We start from the raw sequence: 19,561 nt of genomic DNA, 5'->3' as shown, positions 1-19,561 counted from the left end.
TTATCTCATTCAGTGTATTAAAGTTTCCACATGCTTTGCAATTTTTTGGATAAATGCTGCCTTTCATTCCTCTCCAAGACAGGGCTACTCTTCTGTAGAATATTTATACAAATTCTACCCATTTATTTACTCTGATGATAAACCCAAACGTAGAAGTATGTGCGTACAGAAAGCCTCATCAGAAATTCACCTATATTTTCCTACAGGGCTATAACCAAGAAACACTCTATCAAACAATATGAATATGGTTTAACTCATATAATAATATGGACAGTTATATTTGCAGTCTTTAAAGTTTACAAGATATTTTCTCATAATTTACCTCATTGAATCCTTACAGTAGCTTTAGAAGTATAATATAATCCTTACAGTAGCTTTAGATGTATAATAATTTAGAAGTATCATTTGGGACATCATTTTTGTTTAATTATGCCCATAATATAAAATTTCAAAGATATCAGCATATAGAAGCAGGAAGTATTCTTAATTTTATTATCTGAGTCTACATGTATCTGTGTATGATAGTTGATTTATTAGGTTGTTTTTAAGAAATTAATTCAAGGATTAGGCAAAATTATCTCTCTGTATAAGAAAATTTAACTGTGTATCAGTGCCTGTTATTGAAATGTAACATTACTTATAAGCTTTCAGTGGTTAGATATTTTTAGTGTGAATTTTGGGGTTTTTAAAATTTTTTTAAGTTAAGGTGATTGAAGAAAAAAAAATGTTATTGAACTTGGTGAACTGAAGGTTTTATTGCACTCCTTTAAAAGCCCCACTTGGTAAAAACGTATCTTAAAAAGATTTATTGGTGTTAAGCCTTTCCACCCTCCACTTCCACATAAAGTGAAATAAGTGGTTACCTGCAAGTTCACATAGTTTGTATCTTCAAAAGTGGTATTAATTGGTGATAAGAGTGCACATTGGTGTAACTGTAACCACCTTAAAATCAGTTGAGCATTATCTATTAAAGTTAAATATATGTATTATTATGACTCCACTATTTCACTCCTAAGTGTACCCAGAAAACAATTCAATATACTTGTTTATCAAGAGATATGTACATGCATGTTCCCTGATGCTTTTATTTCCACCACCACCATAAATGCCATTAACCATAGAAAGAAAAAAACATATGGTACTTTTTATGGTAAAATACTCTACAGCAGTTTCTCTACTCTGTAGTGAAAATGAACTCACTGGCCGGGCGCGGTGGCTCAAGCCTGTAATCCCAGCACTTTGGGAGGCCGAGACGGGCGGATCACGAGGTCAGGAGATCGAGACCATCCTGGCTGACACGGTGAAACCCCGTCTCTACTAAAAAATACAAAAAAAAAAAAACTTAGCCGGGCGAGGTGGCGGGCGCCTGTAGTCCCAGCTACTCGGGAGGCTGAGGCAGGAGAATGGCGGGAACCCGGGAGGTGGAGCTTGCAGTGAGCTGAGATCCGGCCACTGCACTCCAGCCTGGGCGACAGAGCGAGACTCCGTCTCAAAAAAAAAAAAAAAAAAAAGAAAATGAACTCACTGCAGTCACCTGCAACATTTTGAAAGATGCCACAAACAGAAGATCACATATGGAATTTTTTTTTTTACAATAAGGTTTAAATATAGGCAAAAATAAACTGTTTGGGAATACATATTTAGGTGACGAAATTATAAACTATACAAAGAGCAAGTCTGCAACTCTCATTAGAAGCAGGAGATCTGTCACCTTTGCGTGGGTGGAGGGGAGGTTTTGAATGAAAGTGGCACATGAAGGCTTTGGACTGCTGGCAGGATTCTGGTGTTTGACCTTGGTGGTTGTTATGTGGGTTGTCTCTTTACAATAATTCTTGTAACTTTACTGTTTTGTGTCCTTTTCAGTATATATGCTATTTTTCAAATATTTTTACATAAGGTGAATTGTGACCCAGAAAACAAAAATGACAAAATTTTAATTCTACGGGTATGAAATATATCAATGCGCTCTAGAAAGGAAATTGTGTAACAAATGTAACTCCTTTCACCTGAGTGTAAAGTTAAAAGATATGTATAAAAGACTGTAAGAGGCAAGGAAATTCATTTTTACATAAGCAAGTGGTTGTGGATTTCAGGAATAAAGAGGCAACAAATGCCCATTAAACCCAAGCCACTTAGGATTTTGAGGAAATTATTAAGATGAATAAAGGGATTGGGGAAAAGTGTATTCCAAACTAACATTTTAGGATTGGAGTCTTTAATCTAGAGGAGAAATGCCAATATTAGGTTATTATCAACATTTTGAGAACAAAGACTATGTATTATCCTATATCTGTCCTTCTTAGCACATAAAATAATACCTTGAAGGCTGGTAAGAAGTGGTGGTGAAGTGGGAGTACTAATATTCCCTAGTGATGGTGAAACATACGGGTGAATAGCATAGATTCTGGAGACAGATTAAATTATCTGGGCTTTAATCTCACTTTGGCCACCTGTGTGACTCTGGGCAACTTATTTACACTTTCAATCTATTAATTTCCTCATCTGTAAAACAGGCATAATAATAATAGCAATTAGCTTGTAGAGTGTGTTAACACATATAAAAGGCTTAGAACAGTGTTTTGTACGTAATAAGTAATCCACAAGTGGAAGGATATGCTAATTGTTATCCATTAACTGCCATCCTGAAGTGCTGTTTGGCTATAGTTGTATTATTAAACCTTATGTAGAGGTAAACTGTAAAATTATAAACAGAATGCAAGCAACAAATTTTAATTTCAGCAAAAGCCTAAGGAAGATTCTTTGTCCATTATGATTTTCCACTGTAGGTAGTTTTTGTTGGGGTCTGCTGAATATACAAAATGTAAAGCATGATCATATGTTGAAAATTAAAATGCTCATAGAAAAGGGAAGACAAGGCCGGGCGCGGTGGCTCAAGCCTGTAATCCCAGCACTTTGGGAGGCCTAGACGGGCGGATCACGAGGTCAGGAGATCGAGACCATCCTGGAAAACACGATGAAACCCCGTCTCTACTAAAAAATACAAAAAACTAGCCGGGCGAGGTGGTGGGCGCCTGTAGTCCCAGCTACTTGGGAGGCTGAGGCCGGAGAATGGTGTAAACCCGGGAGGCGGAGCTTGCAGTGAGCCGAGATTCGGCTACTGCACTGCACTCCAGCCTGGGCGACAGAGCCAGACTCCGTCTCAAAAAAAAAAAAAAAAAGAAAGAAAGAAAGAAAGAAAGAAAAGGGAAGACAAAATATGGAGAAATCACATCTAATTGACAATTCGAGTAGGGTTTCTAGATAAAAGGTGCCCAGGTAAATTTGAGTTTCAGATAAAAAAAGATTTTCTTACAAATATGTCTCAAATATTTGCATGGACACACTGTTTTTCTTTGCCAAATCTGGCAACCGTAAATATTAGGAAGCCTATATACATTTCGAACCAAGCTAAGTGTTTAAACATACCAAACATGGTTATAGCCATCCTACTACCTAGTCTGAGTAATATGGACTCAACATAAATATCCCTTCTCACTTTTTGAATTATTTTTCCAAAATGATACCAACAATGAAATTTTAGAGAATGTGAATGAGCTTCTAAAATACAGATCTATTCAATCCCATGTCCCCTTCCACCCTTCTTGAGTTCTCTATTAACTCTCCAGTATCCAAGGACTAAAGTTCAAACTCCTTAACTTGATTGATATGGCCATAAAAATCTGGTCCCAGACTACATAGTCGCCATTATGCAGAATTTCCCCCACACAGTCCCTGTGCATGCTTCAAAAATTCAGAGTGCTCAGCTGTCTCTGAAAACATGTTCTTTTGTGTTTCTTCCTAATTTAATACAGCTATAAAAATTCCTGCTCATTCTTTAAGCACCAAATATATTACCTCCTGCAAGCAATCTTCCATATCTCCTTTAGGCAAAACTACTGCTTTTTCTATAATCTTAGTATATTTTGTAGATAATGCTCTAAAGCACATATTTCACCCTATTATAATTGTCTGTCTCCTGTGTAGAAGAATAGAAAATGAGCGATATCTTAGAACAGGAGCTGTTTCTATTTACTGATATATCCAGTTATGCATTTTAATGCCTGATTCTTGGAAAGTGCTCCTCAGAATTCTAATGAATGAATTAGTGAACAAATGGTTAAAGGCAAGCTATGTGAATCATAGGTGTGTTTCCCGTACAAATCCTAGCTCATCTAGTCAGTTTGGGGTTTCTGATAACTCACTATAGGAAAAACTTCAAAATGGTCTGTCATTAAGATTGACTGCTAAAACCAGAGAGAACTAATTTGACATGCAGCTGAAAGAATAGAGTAGTTAATTTTAGATAAAGCATCAAAATATGCAATTGTATAAATAATAAAAATAAGGTGGCTTGCGCCTGTGATCCCAGTACTTTGGGAGGCCGAGGCAGGTGGATCACGAAGTCAAGAGATCCAGACCATCCTGGCTAACACGGTGAAACCCCGTCTCTACTAAAAATACAAAAAAATTAGCCGGGCGTGGTGGTGGGCACCTGTAGTCTCAGCTACTCAGGAGGCTGAGGCAGGAGAGTGGCTTGAATCCGGGAGGCGGAGCTTGCAGTGAGCCGAGATTGTGCCACTGCACTCCAGCCTGGGCGACAGAAGGACTCTGTCTCAAAAAAAAAAAAAAGGAAACCAGGAAATAAATACCTTGCATACTTGGAGAAAAGAACTATGGGACAATGAGGAATCACTCTTAGATCTGCAGACTACTGATATCAGGAAAAATGAAATACATATTAATTTAGAAAAATAACTTTATAGAGTCAATTATTTATAATTCCATCTAATTCAAAAGCACTTTTCCCTAGTCAGCTAGACTCCTTCTCTAAAACTCAACATCCCCTAGTCTGACAAACCAATTTAGTTTTGATATTTGGAGTTCCTTTGAGAGACTGTGCATTTTCCTGTTATAACCCTTGTTACCTTACACTGTAACTGATTAATTCCTTGTCTATCTACTGTATTATAAGAGCTTCAGAAATGCTACAGATCGTGACATATTAATTGTTGCATTCTTAGTACCTAGTATAGAACTAAGGATGGATGGATGCATGGAAAAGAAGGAAGGAAGGCAGGAAGGAAGGGAGGAAGGGAGGAAGGGAGGGAGGGAGGGAAGGAGGGAGGGAAACAGGGAGGAAGGGAAGGAAGGAAAGGAGGGAGCGTGGGAGGGAGGAAGGGAGGCAAGGAAAGAAGGAAGGGTGAATGGATCGATGTGCTTCATAAGCAGAGGTTCTGTTCAGTGTTTACAAACACTGGCTACCCTTCGGAGTCACTGGAATGCCTTTAAAAAAAATGTATTGCTCCCTTTGTCTCTCCCAAGACCATTTAAGTCAGAATCTCTAAGTGTAAGACTTGTGCATTGATATGCTTTAAGAGCTCCAACTTTTAAAAGAAGCCTTGCTCTAATTTCATTTTTCCTTAATAGAATTCCATTAGAAATAGGCTGGAGCACTTTACGCAAGCAAGGGACTCACTGTTACAGTATATACATGATGATCCCAAGGTTACTCATATTCCTGGTTCTTTCTTACCAATTAACAAATATTTAGTGCAGGGCAAGCAACTATGCTACATGTCACTGAGGTAACATCCCATGTTATGGTTTGCTTTTTTGTGAAAATGTTTACTGAAAGAGGCATCTGTTCTTATTGGCTTCTGCATACATATATTTATTTATTTATTTATATATATAAAGTCATCAAATATTTGAGTTATAGAGACATAACACCCTCTTGATTACCTCTTCCTTAACTTTTCCTCTGTCTCCCCTGGTTTTGGCTTTTATATCTGTTAGAATAGCTGTCTTGTCTTACTGGCCAAATATCTGTATAAATGCAAATAAAACTTTATTGGAATAATTAATATAAACAACCCAAATAATTGGGAAGAGTATTGCCTGGGTACTAGTATCAAAGGTATTTGCATCTAAATAAAGATCTTAAAATAAATACTAGGATGTCAGGATAGAGATGGACAGAAAATATGATCTTTGTTAGAAAGAGGCAATGGATAAATATCTCTTGGATTTGGGGCTTTTGTTTAACTACTGTTGTTGGTAAGTGAAGATTATCAATAAATTATTATAAAAGGTTTGTGTGTGATATGTTCTGACTGAATAATGCTGATTTTAATTAGCTACTTTAAAATGAATTACTAGTAATATAGCAGAAAGCCAGATCAAAAGGGGGTTCAAGAACAGAAGATTTAAATATATAGCAAACTGGTCACAGAAATGACTGAGAAATAAATTATCTAGATAATTCTGATTGTGACATAATTAAGTTCAGCATCAGAGTAGGAGAACTGAATTCTTAGAAATTCATCTTAAAGAGAAATTCAATCTTTAAAGAGAAGTTGAAAGACCATAGGCTTTAAATAAGGAAAAATATAAAAGGTCGAACTTTAAAAGGCAATCATTCATGGGAGGTCTGGAGAATATTTAATAGCTAATGGGGAGCCCAGGGAAGATGTGTTGTTAAGGATCAAAAAATAGCAGGCTCTGGAAAATAAAGTCTTGCTGACTAATTAGCAGTCAATAGCAATATTGCTGGAGGAAAGATAGCGCAAGGGAAAGACATAAAGAAGTTGAGAAATTTTGTCTTCACAAAAGAAAAAAAGTTGAGGGGGCGCCGTCTATCATTGTCTCCTTTTAATATACCCAAAAAGTATGTTCAGCCCAAGAACCATGTTCCTTTTTGATGTTTGTGGGGGCCTGAATGTACTTATGTATGAAGAGGAGATAGATTTATGGTTGAAATAGATTGTCTTTGTCTTCACTAGGAGGAGGTTAGATAGATATCTATTCCCAGAAGGATTAGATGTACTGGTCCAAATGGTGGTCAGTATTCAAAATATCTAAGCCATGTTGGCAAAATAAATGTGGTTACACTACTGGGGACAAATGACATTTTCCTGAGGAGTTCTGAGAGAACTCAAGGATGAGCTACGATAATGATGTCCCAGAAGTGAAAACTGCTACCATTCCTACTCTGCAGATTGAAAAGGTGAGCCACTTGAAAACAAACTAATTAATTAGTTATTAATTAGTTTTAAAAGTCTCCAGAGGAGGTGGTTCCTGGGAATTAGACTCAAGAATTCTCTATCTCATCTCTGGCCAACTAGCGGAATCTATAAAGAACAATGAGATTACTGAATTTTTAAATATAATTCTCTGAGAAGAAGCCACACCATTTCTGTGACAAGAAATCATGCCCAGACAATGCTTTGTTTTGAAGGCACCAATAAGGAATTAACAATATAATTTCCATGTTAACTCTTTGACAGCCTACCACTCCAAATTCAATTTCATGGGCTTTTGGCTATAATCTGTACAAGAAGGGTTCTGACAAAGATCCAGGACAAAGAAGACCAGGTGTAACTGAGCATTTCTCAGGATGTGGATGTGCATAAGGTGAATTGCCTAAGGGAGGAGTCCTCAACGTGATCTTAATATGTATATATACATATATATGGGTAGTTTGTCAATTACTGGAGAAGGCTTCTCACAGCAAAATCTCCAGAGTGTGCATTTCTGTTAGGAAAAACCCAAGCCAAAGTGGGTAGACTATCAAACACATTTACAAATCTATAATGTGGGTTATGCCTGACACACCGATAAAGAGTCTGAGTTATGTGTATAAAATCAATGAATCTGTGTAGTTATAAAAGAGGCAAGGAACTGGAAATACTTGTAAAGTACTTTTTTGGTTCAAAGTAATTTGTGTTTCCTTTCAGAGAAATTCAACTATTTATCTTTTATTATTTTCTGTCTTCCCTCTTCCTTCTTCTCCTTCTTCTTTCTTCTACTTTCTTCTTCCACCAAAAAATCAAAACAAAATGTAATATATATATAAACATATAGTTTATATATATATATTATAATGTCATATATATTATATATATAACATTTCAGGAAATAAGGGTGAGTCATGAGTTTACATCTGGAAACTCATATGCAGCTCTCATCACTGTGCCTCGGTGACACAAGAAGTTTGGCAGCAAAGTTTTATGTTTTCAGGACTCAGTTGACTGTCTTGATTATAAAGTCATATTTCGAAGTTGTTTTATGAAGCAAGACCTTATAAATGATATTATTATAAATAACATATAAATCTGACCAAATATGGAAATTTCTATTTCATATGGGGACTACTTTATCAGTTTTTTCTTCGTTAATAAACTGTCATATCCCAGCAGTATATTTGGAATGGATGTGGACTTTTTCTGGGAATGATAATGTCTTGATCTGTGACGAAGATAAATGTATGTAATTTATTGCAAATATGTTTAAGTTTCATTTCATTGCATTATATTCTGTGAACATTTTTATCTAGTCTTTAATTAAACATGATTTATACAAATTGAGGTTGGTTTCCATCTAGATTGTTTGCAGTGTTAATGACAGTGCCAATAGCCTTCGCTGCTGAAAGAACTCCCATATTATACAAATACGTAAATGCTTCTGCGTAATTTGCAACTGTTCTCTAAGCTTGTGTGTTACTGGGCATGTACATATGCGGAAATGTTTTACTAACTTAGCTACTATATTAAAAAATACGCATACCTCAAGATAATGTGTATATTTATGAATTTAGATTTAAGTAGTTTTTGAGTTTTAAAAACATTGAAAAATGCACATTTAAACAATGAAAAGGTCATTCTATCACAAATTGAGTGTGTCTACAAAGCATTTCCACTTCAGCAAATGCCATTCCAATTCTTTCCACTTCATGTTAACCTCTGGGTAAAGGTGTTAACTGTTGATTTTTCAGAATTGGATGTCCTTAATTATAACTTGCTTTGCTGACAGTTTATAGATGGGACCTGATGAGCCTACAAGTGGAAGGTTTAAAGGTTGATTTGTCTCAATTAGATTTACACTCACATATTTTAATTACTACTTATTGTGTAAAGACTTGGAAGATTTAAGGAGGCAAAAAACGGCAGGGTCTTTCTATCATTAATAGAATGTATAATAATTCTTGATTGTTCTCACATTGGCTATGAGAAATTCCTTCTATTAACATTACAAATCAGCAAGAGCTGGGTTTGATTTTACTCATGATATATTTCAATCTTAAAATGAGAAAATGCATAGAGCCTCTTACAGGAGACTTAAAATATATGTTGTACCTATTAATATCAAATCTTGTATGGGTTTCTGTCCCATTTTCCTTTATTCGTTTCTCAAGTCCATCTCACATATGGCTTCACTAGGTTCTTCTAAAGTAGAAGGGTGAAGGAAATACCCTCTCATCCTTCTCATCCTGCTCCAAATGTTCATTGCCAAAAAAATGAAACCCGGTTCCCTCAGCCTGTACTAAGGATGCATCATAATGTGGTCCGTATCTACATTCTCTGATATGGGATTCTAGCACTCTCCTTCATCTTCTCTGCTCCAAAATACTTTACTCCTGTACCTAAACACACCATCATATCATTAACATTCTTCTTGAAAGTTGTGATTCATTCTGGCTCCCAGCTTGGAAACTGACCACCATCTATATCACATCCTTATTAATCTTAATGAAACTTTTTCTTCTTGTCTAAGGTCAAATTAGCTTTTGCTTATGTGGGTCCTTCGGACATGACCACTCAGTTTCCTCTCTCTAAGTATATATGAGAATAAATTTTCGCATCTAACTTTACAAATTATGGCAATGTTTTCTCTAAGATATGAAGACATTAACCAGTGACATGTTCTCATCTAAAACAAATTGCAGTAGAGAAGATACAGATAAAGACATACTGGGCATGTTCCAAGGTAGCCAGACATTGTTATTGTCATACACTGAGTTGGCAGCAATAAGTAGCATGGAGATTTTCATGTGGCTTACAAAATTTAATGAAAATGGTTTGCGTGTTAGTCCAATATAAATATAGTTTAATATTAAGACTAAGTGAAATTCTGGTAAGAGCAAATAGACCTGAGTATTTTATTATATTTTTAAAAAGGAAAGAAATGACTTATACCCACCTTCTTTTCTTTCCCCTCCCTCCCTCCTTCCCTCCCTCCCCACCTCCCTCCCTCCCCGTCATCCATCCTTCATTTTTGTACAGTTTCAGTATCAAATATTTAGGAGTCTATCATACTTTTTTTTCCCCGAGACAGAGTCTCGCTCTGTCGCCCAGGCTGAAGTGCAGTGGCTCAGTCTCGGCTCACTGCAACCTCAGCCTCCTGGGTTCAAGCAATTATCTTGCCTCAGCCTCCTAAGTAGCTGGGATTATAGGCACACGCCACCACTCCCAGATAATTTTTGTATTTTTAGCAGAGACAGGGTTTCACCGTGTTGGCCAGGCTGGTCTCGAACTACTGGCCTTGTGATCAGCCTGCCTTGGCCTTCCAAAGTGCTGGAATGACAGGTGTGAGCCACCGCTCCCAGCCGAGTCTCTCACACTTTACAGCATATAGATCCATCTTTTTAGAGATTAGCAGATTCTGATTTTATCCTATTATTTGAAGTTATGAGGTACTCAAATGATTTTTATTTTTTTCTGAACACAGTCATGAATTATCTCTATTCTTAAGCTGTGATTGTCAACCAGAAACCAAAAGGGCTACTTTTTGAGAGCAAGTTATCACCTAAGGAAATTTAGACCAGGCTTTCTACAGTGAACTTAGAATGAGAGGGTGAACAACTCTGCTTTCTGGAGGGGATACTAATTAGAAGACAAAATGTCAGAAGAAAGGGCAAAATTGAGATTTTCAAATACTTTTTTCCTTGTTTCCCTTTAGAAGTAATTTAATGATCATCTTGCTTTAAGCAACTGTAATAACCCAAGATTTCAGAACTACCATTTGATACATTATAGGGTATCAGAAGGCACATTACAAATCTGGAATAAAATTTTTTAAGATTATGCACAGGACTATTTCTATTGTTCTGGTAGAAAGTTTGTCAGGAAACATTTGTCGGGCCCCAGTAGTTGTCCAGATTGAGTGTGGTATTTTCAGGAATGCAAGGAACAGGGCAGGATAGGAACTTCGTTTGTGGAGCTCACTTTCTGACAAGGTGAAAGGGGCTAAAGGCACATAAACAGACAGTTTCCAAGTCTGTAATACAGTTAAAAACAACAACAACAAACAGTTATGGAAATGAAAGCAGATAGGGAGCTCAACTGGAAAAGCTTATAGGATGAGGAAGAGATGGTGAGTGGTGCATGCTCTCCAGCTACTGCACTAGCTCCCACAGAATCCAGCATGGTTCTGTGCTAAAAAGGAATGATTTGTGAGTATCTGTGATTGATATTTGATTGAATTAGTCGTCGTTTCTTTTATGTTCAAAATCATGTTTGTTTTCTCTGTTGTCCAAAATTAGCAAGGGAAGTAGTATAATTTGCTCAATGTTTTATATTTCATGTGATTTTGCATCAGATATAATAGTAGCATATCAAAGGTAAGTCCCGTTAGTCTTCCTAACTTTATAAATCCTTAAATGAGATTAGGAAGTGATCACCATTTACATTTATTATATTTTGCATTTAACAAGCTTTAGCTATTAACTCTAATTTGCTTCTCATCATATTCATCAAAGACGAACTATTTCGAAACTAAAACATCTCTGTCAGTTAGAATTTTAATGAATTAAGATGAAATGAGACAGTGTTAATTGGCAGTTGTTGCTGCAGGGGAGGTTTCTCGATCTTGTAAGTGAAACCAATTCATCTTTCCATCAGGGTTAATTTGTTTGATTTAATTCTAAGGGTACACTGAATAGTTCCCCAAACTACTCATATTTATTTTCAGAATGCGAGAGTGATTTAGTTCTGTTGGCCTTTCATCTGGATTCTGAATTTTATTTGAAATTTATTAAATTTAATGGTTAGGTTTTAAGCAGCATTTGTATTACTGACTAAACACACACACATGCCTGCACACACAAAGGAATAGCATTACTAAGGCATTTGTATTTCAAATGTCTAAAACTTTCCAGTATCTAATCATTTTTGACCAATTCTCTTCCTCTGTCCTTTCTGTCTTCCTTAGACATTAATGAATGCGAAGTTGAGCCTTGCAAAAATGGTGGAATATGTACAGATCTTGTTGCCAACTATTCCTGCGAGTGCCCAGGCGAATTTATGGGAAGAAATTGTCAATACAGTAAGTATTCACGTGTGTGTGTGTGTGTGTATACACACACACGTATATGTATGCATATACATTTTTATGTACATCATCTACATTTATTTTGAAATTTGGGCCAAAATCAGTATTATTTGCTTTCAGAGTGCATAATCCATTGAAATGGTACTTTTCATATTTGTGGTATGTTATTAATGCATACATATTCTCTAGGATGTCTCACTTAGTGCACCATATGCGTAGAAGTGGTATCTTGTGACCTGAAAAGAATGACGACATTGCCTCAGATACTCAAGTTACATGGATCCCATTTTGGTTTATGATTATGTATATGACCAAAATTTCTACCACCAGAGTGACACTTTGGTTCTGAGAGTAAATTCAGGGTGTTGAAACCAGATAGGGCACGCTGGCTCATGCCTGTAATCCCAGCACTTTTAGAGGCCTCAGCGGTAGGAGCCCAGGAGCTCAAGACCATGCTGGGCAACACAGTGAGACCCCATCTCTAAAAAAATGAAATAAAAATAAAATAAGTCAGTTAGCCTCTATTATAAATAAAAGGTAAAAATAAAGGAGGATGCATTTGGGCTGTCCCACACACTAGCAAAAATGTTGCACACTATTTATTTGTCTTATTGGAAGCTGAAGAAAGTAGGGACTTGAAATGATGCATCAAATGACAGAGCAGTTATTTGCCTTAAGTGTTTACAAAGAGGCAGAAGGCACCACTTGCCTAAAAAAAAAAAAAAATGGCTGGGAAAAAGTAGTAACGGGACTAAAGTCAATCGGATGGGGCCTAAGTGGGCCCAAACACATGTTCATAAGAATACTAATGATATAGCCTTATAATTATTGGACAGTTAGGGGAAAGTTCATACTGCTACTGCTTTGATGTATATTGTATGATCTGAGCACCACAACATCATTACGCACATTCAGAATGTAAATGCAGATGAGACTTCAGATAAAGAAAGTGAGACTCATGTGATGTTGTTTGCCCAAGCTTTCACAGGTATTTAGTGACAGAAGTAATGCTACAGATTTGTGATTCCCCATCCTCACTCAGTGTATTTTCCTCAAGATTGAGATACCTCTTTAAATAGAGAGGTATAATGTAAATGTGAATACATGACATGTCCATTCTTTATCACAGACACACACATACCACATAGTTCTTTCTCTTCAGCCATAGTAAGAAATTTATTTCCCATTTTCTTTTTCTTTCTTTCTCTTCAGCCATGGTCTTTATAAAATAAAATAGGAAATATTGTTGAATAATTTGATATATAAATATATATAAATAAAATAATGATATAAAATGGGATACTCATTACTGTAGTCCTGACAAACTGCACAAAAATAATTAAACTCTGACTATCATAGAGAAATCTTGAATTGGAAAAAAAAAAAAAAAAAAAAAAAACTTGCTAAACTTAAAGTAATTGAGGAAGGACATTGAGCCTGAGTTGATGAAGAAAGGTACAGGGCACAGAAGGATGGAAAGGGAAGGCTGAGTAAGTAGGTTGACCATGCAACCAAATAGACCAATAGTCATCCAACCAACTAACCTAGAAACCTTCCCATAAAGCATTTAACTAACCACCCACCAAGTTAACTCAAGCTCAGGTTCAGCTCCTCTTTGGCCTGTCCCAGGCACAGCACTTGCATCCATTTTTGTTTCATGGAACTTGAAGATGGCTGCTCAGTCAACACTGGAAGTTGTGCTAAAGAGCACCTCCAAGATGTCTGTCAGTGAACATCTTATTAATATCATGATGAACAAAAAAACTGATGTCACTGACTATTTCACCTTCATTCAGCAAAAATAGAGAATTGGTACCTGAATAGAGAACCGTCCAGGAAGGAACTTTAGCATAGTTTAAAACAATACCTGGATTACAGCATTTCTAGGAAGGGTAAGGCCACCTCTGACCCATAGGAGGCCTGATTAGGGGAACAATTGTGGGGGAGAAACCTTCCCATTTTCCTAAAGGAGGATTGAATGGGGGACATATCATAAGAACCCTGCCTAGGGATGAGTTTCACTGTGCAGTGAGGAACGAGCCTAAGAAGTGACACCTGAGGGTGTAGATGTCCTAGAAGAGGAGACCTAGAACGTGGAACTCTAGGGCATGGAGGAATTGGGAAACAGGTTGAGTGGATAGGCTGGGGATGAGGGGTTTATGAGACAGACAGTAAGGCTATGAAAGAGGGAGAAATGCCCCTGCCCTGTCATTAGTTTGTGCCTTGTATCTTCCAACCAGTTTTTCATGTTGTGTTTAATGAAAACTTTTACTTTTCTGTGAATTAGCTTTATATCTATATAATATTTATATTTAAATTCAGGCATCTCTTTGAAGATGCGTGTGATAGTGGCATGCCTCTCTTCAACTGTCATGATCTGACATTCTAGCATTTCCTGTATTCTCTGTGCCCTGACAAGTAGATCAGAAAGAGTCACTTAGGGAGTTCCGTAAAATATTTTCCTATCGGGTGTTTGCTTTTATTTTATTAAATTTTAAAGACATATAACAAATTAAGGTTCTTTATTCTGCCTATTGTCTAGGTTTCTTAGGATATGGCTCTACTTTTTTCTGTAGTCTCTTAGAGTTTTTAGAAAATTTAGAGTAAAAAGGGACATTCTGACACACTGATGATTTATGCACATTGAGAACTTAGAGAATTCACTTACTGTGGGGTATATAGAAGCACATACAGGTTACAGGTGGTACCAGCTCTAAGCTGCTTGAAGGTAAGACCTTGGAAGTTGTTGACAATACATAGACGATAACTCCTGTGCTGGCGTCTACCCTGCAATATGATTGATAACCTTTCTTCTGGACTTTGTATCTTACATGTCCCAGAGGGTGGCCTTTCCCTCATTTTTTACCAGACTTTCAATTTTAAACTGTATATTAAGGTTGCCTTTGCCAATATAATTAAATGAAATATTTTCAAAACTAGTGTCATACCACATTTCAAAAACTCAAATATATTTATTTTAAATTAAGCAATTAAAAGCAAGATGTTTTTGTTGAGATAGTACCTTAATATTACAAAAATAACTGTGAATTATTTACTATAATGTATGTCTTTAATTAATTTAGCTATTAAGCACTTTTACTTTGTAAGGAACAAATTTATATCTAACTCCATTATGACCTGTTGCAAAATTATGTGGTAAAAATTATTATGCAAATTAATTACCTATTGAACATTTTCAGTAACAATGAAATTATTTCACATTAATAATGAACCTTTTAATACTAGGCAAAAAAAGTTTCCTGTACTTTTCAAGTGATTATCTTCTAATTATAGGGGAGTTAAGGCAATAATACATATTTCTGATTTAAATAATTTCAGTTTAGACTTCTAGATGTGATTCATACAACGTATTTACTTTGGAAGATCTCACTTATTTTTTAGTTTTATTATTTGTTTATTACCAGGTTTGGTTAAGTTTTATTATTGTTATATTTTACATGAAATTACATTTGATATGTGAAAATCATTTAGATGTTCCTGTAGTATCTATCACAGCATTACAGCAATTCTTCTAATTAAAGTCCTAATTTAATTCCCTTGTTCATTTTATTTATTTATTTATTTATTTATTTTGAGATGGAGTCTCTCTCTGTTGCCCAGGCTGGATTGTAGTGGCACGATCTCAGTTCACTGCCTCCCGAGTTCAAGCGATTCTCCTGCCTCAGCCTCCCGAGTAGCTGGCACTACAGGCACGCACCGCCACGCCTGGCTTTTTTGTATTTTTAATAGAGATAGGGTTTCACCACTTTGATCTGGTCTCAAACTCCTGACCTCAAATGATCCACTCACCTCGGCCTTCCAAAGTACTGCAATTACAGGCATGAGCCACCGCGCGGCCCCTCGTTCCTTTTAAATGTGATAAGCTCAAGTGTTCTGACAGTTACTTCCATAAACAGCTTGAAAAGAAAATGATGATGAATTGGAATGAGAAAACTGTTCTCATAAGAACAGATAAGTTTTGTCATATAAGTTTAACTGAACATGATGTTTAAACTAGATTAAGTGCAATGAAAATTAATAACACTCTAGTTAACTAATCTAAAAATAACTAGGATTGTTCTCATTTATTAGACTATGTGGCCCACAATACCTGTATACATTTCCCTCCTGGGTGTTTAAATATGACATTATTATATTTCAGGAATGGCACTCAAATTCATTTTTGTCACTGGCACTACTTTGGGAAAGTAAGATAGTTTTCAAGGGAGCTCTTATAATGCAACATCCACAAACAATTATGACAAACAAACAAACAAAGACTTGGGTGATCTCAGAGGTTTTTACTAAAAATTAAAACTGTAATCTTCTAGTAAGGACTAAGTGATGTTTCCAAATATCATAATTACCCAGTTTTTGCAAATTTAATAAAATAATCTAGATAATTATATAGTCATTGAAGAATTCTGTGATATTATAAGGATATCAAAATAATACCTATGCATATATTTTGAAAGTGGTAAATTAATATTTTCTTAGCTTCATTATTTGAGCAGCTTTAACTCTTTTAGCCATCATATAAATTAACTAGTATTTCCAAGCACATAAACATAGACAACATATACTGTGTGTGTGTATATATATAATATATAAACAATATAGTTTTTATATATATATAATTATATGTATTGATTTTTCTTTTTTTTTTTTTTTTTTGAGACTGAGTCTGGCTCTGTCGCCCAGGCTGGAGTGCGGTGGCCGGATCTCAGCTCACTGCAAGCTCCGCCTCCCGGGCTAGTTTTTGTATTTTTTTTTTCAGTAGAGACGGGGTTTCACCGTGTTAGCCAGGATGGTCTCGATCTCCTGACCTCGTGATCCGCCCGTCTCGGCCTCCCAAAGTGCTGGGATTACAGGCTTGAGCCACCGCGCCCGGCCTTTTTTTTTAAGACAGAGTCTCATTCTGTCTCCCAGGTGGCTAGAGTGCAGTGGCGCAATCTCGGCTCACTGCAACCTCCACCTCCCAGGTTCAGCAATTCTCTTGCCTCAGCCTCCCAAGTAGCTGGGATTACAGGTGCCTGCCACCATGCCCAGCTAATTTTTTTGTATTTTTGGTAGAGATGGGGTTCCACCACATTGGCCAGGCTGGTCTCAAACTCCGGACCTCAGGAGATCTGCCCTCCTTAACTTCCCAAAGTGCTGGGATTACAAGTGTAAGCCACGATGCCCGGCCCCTATATTCTTTATTTTGATATCAATATGTACCACCAAGTATATTTGTTTAAGTACAGACTTATTCACTGAAAATTTCTAACACTTTGTATAGATAAATACATGATGAGATTTGTATTTTTAAGCTCAGTATTTAATTATTGCTTTTTAAAAGACAAATTTGTAAATAATAACTGGCAAATCGTTTTTGTTTACTAAACTATATCTTTTCACCAATTCATATATGTTGACTTTACTGTGTGTCAATCACCTTCCTAAGTACTTTAAATATTGATTTTTTAATCCTCTCAGCACTTTTTGTAGTAGGTACTCTTTATTACTGATTCCATTTTACAGAGCAGACTGAGCTATTGAGTAAGTAAATAATTTGCGTAAGTTGACCTGGCTAGTAAACTTCAGAACCTGGCCTTAATCCCAGGCATTGTGGTTGCAGAGCCTGCAGCCCTAAGCGTGATATGATCCTGTCTCTTGTAGGGTAAAGGGATGCTGTTATTAAATGCTACACATTAAAAGCACTTACACTTGATGAGTGGCCTTGGCAGGTGACAACAGCGTAACAGGAAAGAGTGCAGGCTTTGCATTCAAATAGAACTGGAAGTTTAAATATTTTCTGTTTGTAACTATATGTCCTGACAAGTACATTGCCCCTTCTGAACCTCAGATTTTTTATCTGCAAATGGAATTGATATTATCTTTTGATGTATATATATTGATGGGCAGATTAAAATTCATAGCATATGTAAAATACCTAATAAAACACCTAGGTCAATAAATGTTATAAATAAGGAAATAACTGCATAAATGTATACACATAGGATTTTTTTTTAGTTATTTGAAAAAATAATACCTGTGTATCTCACCTTTTCTTTTGTCATAATGTTGTGTGATTTTAAGTTTTATTATTTATGCAAACAACTTGTCCTTCATTAGTAAATTAGTGTATGTCCTTGAGAACAAGCAGTGTAGATGTTAGGTATAATGCCTGCATACCATGTTTTACAGATACATAAATTTAAGAATTCCTGTGGCATTAAAATAAGTTTAAATACATATTCTTTACCCAAAATCATTAGAGGAGATAGTTCCTGTGTTTTTTTATAAAAGGCTATCATAACATATGAACCACAAACACCCAATTTGATTTATCTCTTTGTATGTTTGCAATTATTGTAAGATGTCACTGTTATTTGATCAGGTATCTTAGTCAATGATAAGCAAATGAATGTTTGCAGTAATTTTAGTGAATGACAAGAGGAGAATGAATAATTCCAGTATTTTCTAAAAAAGTGGTCAGAGATTATAGTTTTATATTATATAACACGAAAATCCTACTCTTTCCTATCCAGATGTGACAAGACAAAAGGAAAACATAGAGAAATTCTGAAGTAAATTATTTTTTTAAAAGGGTCTATAAGGAAGTGAAAATTAGAATGAAAGCACACATAAGTTTTATGAGAAAACTGCCTAAGTCTGATGTTACAATATAGTGAATGTATTCAATTATATGATCAAATAAACTAGCCACAAATATTTACTGAGCTTTTCTTAGCATAACTGTGTATAAGGTTATAAGAACATACATGAATAAACTCATTCATTCAACAAATTGTATCACCCTCTAAAGCCGGGATAACAATGGTAATTGAAATGAATTTGGTTTCTACTCTCATAGCATATACAGAATAATGACAGAGAAAAAAAGAAGTATGTATTATTTAATGATAAGACATGGTAAATGCCATGAGGGCAAAAAAGAGGGAGCCTATGACAGGGAAGCCTTTTCTGTTTGGGGGATTTAGGATAGTGACATTTAAGCTAAGACCTTAAGAATGTGTAGTATGTACTCAAATAGAAGGAGGAGGGGGTGGTGGAGATGAGAATTTTATAAAGAGAATGATAAATAAACAGATCCTTTGAGAATCCTCAGGAATAAACAGATCCTTTGTTTATCCTCAAGAATAAACAGATCCTTTGTCTTTAAGAATCTTAATATTTAGTGGATGAGTTAAGAGTGTTATTTAACCAACATGTGATAGCACCTTTAGTATATCTTATCTTTTAGGCCTTAACAATAGAGTCATGAAATTTCAATTGGGGTTGTGATCTATCCATGCTAAACCATGTTTATATACTAAAAATTCATCTTATAAATATGGTTTTGTGCAACCATGAGGGATTTTTGAAACATCAGAATATATTTTAACTTGTAAATGTAACAAGAAATCAAAGAGAAACTAAGAAAAATAAATATTTAATTTTAATCTTA

At 35.8% G+C, this 19,561-nt stretch overlaps 1 protein-coding gene across 2 annotated transcripts in view; it reads left to right on the top strand.

Annotated features, from left to right (window-relative positions):
- EDIL3 (EGF like repeats and discoidin domains 3) overlaps positions 1-19,561 on the top strand; it is a 463,034-nt gene that overhangs the window by 249,752 nt on the left and 193,721 nt on the right. For both annotated transcript variants that reach the window (XM_025387922.1, XM_025387921.1), the window contains one exon: positions 11,989-12,102. In XM_025387922.1, coding sequence (XP_025243707.1) covers positions 11,989-12,102 — 114 coding nt within the window. The remainder of the gene's footprint in view (positions 1-11,988; positions 12,103-19,561) is intronic.

This window comes from Theropithecus gelada, chromosome 6 (assembly GCF_003255815.1).
Source record: "Theropithecus gelada isolate Dixy chromosome 6, Tgel_1.0, whole genome shotgun sequence".
In the NCBI taxonomy this organism is placed as follows: domain Eukaryota; kingdom Metazoa; phylum Chordata; class Mammalia; order Primates; family Cercopithecidae; genus Theropithecus; species Theropithecus gelada.
This window is presented reverse-complemented; position numbering and strand designations above follow the sequence as displayed.